We start from the raw sequence: 7,410 nt of genomic DNA on the forward strand, positions 1-7,410 counted from the left end.
CCCTGCCCCCCAGCTGCCCCTCCCCTGACACAGCTCCATGCGTTCCTTCGGGCCCTGTCGCTGTCACACAGATCAGAGCTCAGCGCTGCCCCTCCGCTCCCTGTGAGGAGCTGCAGCCGTCATCAGGCCTCTCCTCAGCTCCTCTGCTCTGGGCTGAGCACAGCGAGGGGCCTCAGCCGCCCCTTACACACCTTGCCCTCAGACCCTCCCCCATCTTTGGATGCTCTCTAATAGCTTTATGTCCTTGTTAAATCGCAGCATCCAAACCCGCACCCAATGCTGCAGGTGAGGCCACGCAGTGCAGAGCAGAAGGCACCTGTGCTGGGCCTGGTGCCTGCCGGGTATGGTTGTCCCTTTGGCCCCAGGGCACACTGCTGGCTCAGGTACAGCTTGCCATTAGCCAGAATCCCTAGATTCCTTTCCACGGGGCTGCTCTCCAGCCTCTAATCCCCTGTGTGTACATATATTTGAGGTTGCCCCATCCCAGGTGCAGAATCCAGCATTTGTTCTTTTTAAACTACATGCACCGACACCACAGGTCTCAGAACTTGCATGCAGAGCAGCCTGGTGCCTTGCTTGTGCAGGTTTTCACCCTTCTGCCAAAGGAGCCCTCGGTGATGCAGCTCGTCTCCCTCACGCCTTGTTTTCCTGGCAGCCCTGCCGTGCAGAGCCAAGGTGGTGCAACGAGGAGGCAGGAGTGAAAAGTCTGAGGTTTGCCTCCGGGCCTCTTTGCAATCGCCCAGCAATCCTCTCCCCTTGCCTGCTGCCAAGCGTGTTTGAACCACAGGCTTGTCAAGTCCTCTCAAGGCCTGTAGAGACATGGCACTGCAGCTCCTTGGTCTGAGGAGTGGGTAAATAACACCAGCGGGTGCTGGGAACAGGCTGCTGGGAAGACAGGTCACGCACCAGGGGCTGCCTCGACACCCAGAGGCCGAGGCTTGCATCAGGGAGGTGGTGAGAGGCACATTCTGCTGCTGGGACCCTGCTCCTCCAGCTGTGCTGCTGTGGGTGCTCAGAGCTGAGTTCTGCAGCACCCTCCTTGCCAACACACTGCATACCAAGCCTGTTCACCATGAAGGTGGGTTTATGCACCTTTCTGGGGATTGCGTGATTGCTGGAGCCAAGGGTTTGAGCAGGCAGAGGCTGCATGCAGGGTGACAGCTCCCAACCCTGCCTTTTCTTGATTCCTGGTGTGAGCTGAGGGTGAGAGAGTGAAGCTGCTGCAGTGTCCAGCTGGGACATCAGCAAGCCAGTGAGCAGCACACACATGACCATGAAAGTCACCCACAGGAGATGTACAGAAAGCAGTAATTCCTAGTTGCTCCTAGCCCTCCTGACTGCATGAGGAGCTGCTATGTGAGGAAAAATGCTCCCTACAACACTGGCAGTATGCAATCCCTTTGTTGCTTTTTCCCCAATGCCTTCTATGTAACACATAGCTGTTGCCTATTGTTGTGAAAGACTGGAAAATAAAGACTCATAAGTGTGGCTTCATGTCTAATTAGAAGCTAATGTGCTATTATTATTAGGCATTGAAGGAATGTACTGGCGAAGCAGTGCTCGAGTTGTTTTAAAAGCATAAGCTTATACTTTCTCTTTGCCTAGCTGGCACACACTGGTGTTATTAGGAGGCACAAGCCTGTTGCTGCTTAGTCCTACAGCTCTTCTTTTGAAGTTTGGGCAAATACCACTGGAATTAAGTATCTCAAATCTGTTTGTTTGAGGACTTGAAGTGTAAGGTGTGTCCCAGGCTAAGCCAAACATTTAATCACAGCAGCACAGAACTTGAGAGAGTAAGTGGTCTGTGGCTTAATTTCTATAAAGAGATAGTGATGAAGCACAGCTTAATGAAACATGACAACTGCACTGGTCTCAGAAGAGGCTGAAGGAAGCAGTAAACAAATTACAATATTCTTATTTGTTTTATGAGAAGTTTCACTGTCATTGCATTTAGGAAGGTTGCCATGACTGTTAGGCTCAGTAAGAGGCATATTGCTTTGTAACCTCCATATATTGGCCATAAGCACAGATTCACTGTCTACTTCTTAGTACAGTTCCAATAGGTGGGCAGTGAAACATCTCCAACAGGGAGCAGTTTGCACCCATCCGCATACATAAAGCCCCACACTACACAGAATTTAACGGGGGTTGCAAAGAGGTACAGAGAGGTACCCTATGTGTAGCCACAGTCTCAAGCAGCAGCGAGAGCCAACCCTTTGGGTTTTTTTATTAATTCAGCCACTACTGCTGCCATCACCCATGACAGGAGCAGCTTTGCCCTCAGGGAGGCAGAAGCCTTTGATTTGCTTCAAGATGGGAAAGAAAACCAATGTGACAAAATACAGGCAGATACGGAACACAATATTTTATTAATAATGTGCCACATTTGAATTTTGACAAGAGTGAAATTAAAAGGTGTATTAAAACATACCCACTCTAAACAATCTATTTTCTTCAGTAGAAAAAAAGCATACAACAGGTAGAAATACTATATACACAGTATATCAATCTAGGCAACACACAGTTCATTCTCCCAGGACATGTACTGTGGCATGGCTGGTATGGTTCTCTAACATGTCCCTACAAACATCATTTTGCAAATAGACTTAATGGTGTTAGAATATACCATCCAGTTACAGTCCAGTATGAATTTTGTTTGTTTGGCCAAACACAGTTCAGCTTACTGATCTTAAAATGCATAGAAGATGGTACTGCATATGAAGAGATCAGTTTTAAGCTTTTACTTCTGCTTATGTAATTTTGGGATCCTTGTTAATGACAGTCTGTCTTAGTCATCTTGATTACATGGAAAACTGTAATCAGTGTATAAACAGAATACCTTCTGAAAATGAAACTTAGCCAGGTTTTATGATTGACAGTATCTTGAATAGCTCTTTCTTCATCTCTTGCATTAATTTCCAGCAGATTTGTGTTGGGTTTATTTTACTTCGGAGGCTTTGAGCCCAAAATATAGATCACTGCAATAAACCAGGAACCTAATCCATCCTTTCTCTGAGGAAAATCAGAATATTAGTTCTTAAATTAGTTTGTCAAAAAAAAAAAAAAGCAAGGGGAACCCACAAGTTGCATCCTACTCTCACAACATCTGTGGAAGGGGAATATCACTATACAGGTGGGGTAGGCACATGCAGAGTGGACGATCCAGACCACAGTGTGGTGGGCTCCAGCTCTTAATCTTGCATTTGGCTTTAGTCCATGTGCTCCCTCTCTCACACACTCAAACATGAGTAGCTCCTTGCTGGCCGCCCCTCAGTCCATCTGCTGACTCTGCTGGTGAGCAGGTCACTGCACAGCTGGACAAGGCTCTCGTGAATCAAGTTCCAGCAACCTTCTCCACGCCAGGCAGAAAGATAGCAAATACTGCACTTTTTGATTAAGTTTCACTTAATAACACAGTAACTGAGCTACTGTTGCTCTGCTGAGTAAGCCGGAGGAGGGTCTGAAATGTGGGTCTTTGCAGATCAGTGAGTGCCCCATGCTTTAGAAGAACCTCAACTGTTTTTGTGTGCCCTCCTCTTGCAGCCAGATGAAGAGCTGTCAACCCCTCATCGTCAGAAACATTGATGTTTCCTGAACTGACAAGTTCTTCTACTACTTCAGAGTGCCCATTTTCTGCAGCAAGATGCAACGCTGTCCTATTTAATGGGCCCCTGGCAAAAACATCGGCCCCTTCATCCATCAGCAATTTTGTTGTCGCTAAATGGCCGCTGCGAGATGCCAAGTGCAGAGCAGTACATCCTTCCGCTGTTGCTGCCTCAATGTCTGCACCGTGTTTAAGGAGCAGCCTGGATGTGCTCGTGTGGCCAGTTTCAGCAGCTATGTGGAGAGCAGTCTGCGAGAGCGCATTCGGTACGTTGACATCTGACTCCAGGTCTATGAGAAGGCGAGCGACACGGTAGTGACCTCGCTGAGCAGCCAAGTGTAGCGAGGTCCTTCCATCCATGGTCTGTACATTTACATTTGCACCTGGCTGTTTGGCCAGAAGCTTCACGATGGGAAGATGACCTTGCCAGGCAGCGTAGTGCAGAGGCACCCAGTCATCCTTTCCTTTGATGTTCACATTAACGCCTCTTCTCAGCAGAATCCGTACAATATTCTCTTGGCCGTACTGACAGGCTATGTGGATGGGGGCTCTGCCTTCAAAATCGACCTCATTCAAGGATGCATTCTTATCAAGCAGCATTTTGGTGCTGAAGTCATCCCCGTTTTGGGCAGCAAAGTGAAGAGCAGTCCACTGATCCTCATCTTTGGCATTAACGTTGATTTTCCTTGCCATGAGCAGCTCCACAATGCTTTTAATTTTCTTCTCGATGGCTATGTGAAGAGGGGTGGATCCTTTCTTGTTGGTGAGGTTTGGGTTAGCATTGTAAAGGAGGAGCCATTTGACACATTCTTCTTGACCAGCTTCAACAGCTAAGTGCAAAAGACTGCAGTTCCCATCTAAAACAATATCAACATCTTGAGGCTGGAGGATCTTCATCAGCTTGCTCGTGTCTCCAGCTAAAATAGCCTCTGTTAGCTTCCTTTTCTGTATGTCTGTAGTACCTATATCTAGATGGAAAAAAAAATCATCATCACAATGCTGACACTTGACAACCCTTACTCATTCCTGGCTAGCACAGCTGGTGGCTTCAGCAGTGTCTTCTGACTGCAAAAAATGCCTTCCCCTCTCACTGCTGTACCTGCAGAAGTTTCAGAGCCAGTTTACATGACAGCTGGAGCCCACACTTTCTCTTATTCCATCTCCAATGAAACTAAGAACACAGGAAGCTGCAGTTTGTTTCCCTACACTTATCATGCTTTGCTTAAGTGGAAAATAGATGCCTGTTTTATGCAGTGCATTTTGAAAAGGGAGGGGCACACCGGGAGGAGGGAGGAGTCTTTATTACAGTATTCCTAGGGCTGCTGAGAGAACTGCTTGAATCTTCTCAAAAGTAAGGTGCTCAGACTTGGGCTTAGTATTAACTGCAAAAGCTACAAGCTCTTGTACTAGCACTGGCTTTAGTCTCACTCTGACCAGGACACTAGACAAGACGATCTCCTTTCCAATCAACATTTCCATAACTAATTCTGTAATTGCTTTGATGGCAATTCAGGTACCTTTTTTTCGTAAGTAAACTAAATGTATTCCTTCTCATTATATCATGCTTGGGAATCTCTCCACTTATTTTTTTTAATAGCTGCCTCCAGCAAACAAATTTGCAGTTATGACAGCAGGACATGTTATTCTTCACATGGTCACTCTCCAACCCATAAGCTCCCATGCTCCAATCCAAGCAACCAACCACAGAAATAGAAAAACCAACAACGAAAAACCCCTGACCATTACCTGAACTCTCTCTTTCAAAGGAAAGGGAAAGGGAGCCTCTGGATGAAAAAGCTGAATCTACAGATGAAACTCCTGAAAGCCGCTTGTCGCTGGCAGCAAGTTTGGATTCGGAAGAGCTGCGGCTGAGATCCTCAGGGCCTTCCATAGTCTGTGAAATCCCCGAATCCAGCTGGGACAACAATTCTGATAGACTGTAATCCTTAACTGATGCCACAACAGGCTCCTGTTTCGGCTGGGATAATGCAGACATCCCCTTCAAAAGAAACACACAAGTATTTTAGAAAGGTCAGTAAGGAAAACTGAGTATGACCCTCTATGAGAGGAAGCCTAATACTGTTAGCTTGCGAGTAGCTTTAAGCATTGCTCTTATTAAATGAAATCTGTCTAAAGCATCTGGTTTGTTGTTTCTTTTTGTTTGTTTGTTTTTAAGATCAAACACACCCACGTAGTTCCAGCCCTGATTTTCTAACTGTCTTGCTGTCCTTCAGCAGTCTAAGGATCCAGTGGATCTGAGGTTTTGTGCAGGGGTTTTCCTAAGCTTGCCTATACTGTTGCTTCTGCAGTCCAATCCTTCAGCAACACCCACTTCCACCAGGCAAGGAGGTGTTAAAAAGCAGCAAAGAGAAAGCAGTTTAGAAGTTAGTCACAGAGGAACATGTTTCTGGCAAAACAAACAAATAAATAAATAAATAAAAAGAAAAGGAAGGAAAAAAGTGCATTTTAGCATGGGACAGAAAGACAAAATACCTCAGATCGCTGCTTTGGGGAACTCTTGGTGTCCAGGTCCTCAGCTACCATTTCCTTTGTTTCATCTTCTGGTTTTTCACAAAGTGTTTCTGTTACCGAAGTAATTTCTTTGAAGAAAGAAAGAGAGGTTTTACTGTTTGGTTGGATGGTTGGTTGGTTTTGTTTGTTTTTTAACAACTTCTCCCCACGTGCCCTACTGCTTTTCTCTGTCTTAATGGTTATGAGATACTACAGGAGAAAGACTCCAGTTTCGGCTATTCCACCAAGCATCTCATCAGAAGGTAGAAATGTGCAACTAAGCAAAGAGTGCATAGGACTGACTGAACAGTTCGTTTTCACAGTCAGACAGGACTGATGTTACACATACAGGACTTTTCAACTGTTAGCAGACTTATGTGATACATCTTCCACCCATGGCCATACTTTGTTCAGGCAGAAAGAGGGGAGTGAATGGGAAGAAGAAACAAATCTCTGTCACTGATGCTAAATGAAGCCACTTGTAGATACTATATGCTACATTCTACTGCACATTTGAATTCATTACAGGTTCTTTGGGCAAGTTCAAACCTTTGGCCAGAGTTGCCTTTTTTTTTTGGAAACAGAAAAATGATAGTACAAATTGTTTTGTAACAAGAAGACAATTCTGTTTCTTGGCATATAGTGGTATCTATCTCAAGAGCCAGGATGTTCAACACTTTGGTATGGTACAAAGCCCATCAACTCCAGCTTGGCATCTACACTAATACAGATGATCGGACGTGAACATAAACCACCTTCCCTTCAGGTACCAGCTAAATGGATCAACTGGGTCAGTACAGATCTTATTCCCAATATGTTTACATAAAACCATCATGGTCTGACTTGTCCCCGGATAATCTCTTCCGCCACCAGTGAATAAGTGGCCTGTATCATCGTCTCTACCATACAATGTGCTCTATTTATTCTGTCACAAAGGTTTGCAGCATTTACCTCAAGGATTAAGAGAGTCCTGAGCAATAATGTGACTCATAGAAGAAGAAACAAGCAGCCAAGCTACGAGGAAATCTTACCTTGAAATGTTGGCCGTTCACCAGGATCATCTTGCCAACATTTTTGCATCAGTTTGATCAAGTTATTACATGAATGAGGTCTGGATTTGGAAACAACAGGTAGCTCTGGGCGGTGGCCTTTAACTACTTTTACCATGATATGTAAAATGTTGTTTTCCTCTGTAAAGCAAAAGCACAGAATGGAAGCTCTCAGCAAAAGGAAGGATTTCTCTTTTGTCTAAGAGTACTAACAGTGCATTAAGCAAAAACTTGTTTTTTCACACT

General features: G+C 45.3%; 1 protein-coding gene across 1 annotated transcript; it reads right to left on the bottom strand.

The window, feature by feature from the left end:
• Positions 1-2,353: 2,353 nt before the first annotated feature.
• Positions 2,354-7,378, bottom strand: RIPK4 (receptor interacting serine/threonine kinase 4). Its single transcript, XM_010723913.3, has 4 exons — positions 7,147-7,378; positions 6,098-6,204; positions 5,351-5,603; positions 2,354-4,572 (listed from the first exon to the last, which is right to left on the bottom strand). Exons 1-4 carry the CDS (start codon positions 7,280-7,282, stop codon positions 3,395-3,397), a joined length of 1,674 nt encoding a protein of 557 aa, XP_010722215.1. The 5' UTR covers positions 7,283-7,378; the 3' UTR covers positions 2,354-3,394.
• Positions 7,379-7,410: the final 32 nt, after the last annotated feature.

The sequence above is a fragment of the Meleagris gallopavo genome, chromosome 1, assembly GCF_000146605.3.
Source record: "Meleagris gallopavo isolate NT-WF06-2002-E0010 breed Aviagen turkey brand Nicholas breeding stock chromosome 1, Turkey_5.1, whole genome shotgun sequence".
Classification (NCBI taxonomy): domain Eukaryota; kingdom Metazoa; phylum Chordata; class Aves; order Galliformes; family Phasianidae; genus Meleagris; species Meleagris gallopavo.

Coding starts and splice junctions, on each gene's coding strand:
- RIPK4 (XM_010723913.3), bottom strand. CDS start 7,282: ATGGTAAAAGTAGTTAAAGGCCACCGCCCAGAGCTACCTGTTGTTTCC. Junction 6,205..7,146: donor TGAACGGCCAACATTTCAAG/GTAAGATTTCCT, acceptor CTTTCTTCAAAG/AAATTACTTCGGTAACAGAA. Junction 5,604..6,097: donor CCCCAAAGCAGCGATCTGAG/GTATTTTGTCTT, acceptor TTTCTTTTGAAG/GGGATGTCTGCATTATCCCA.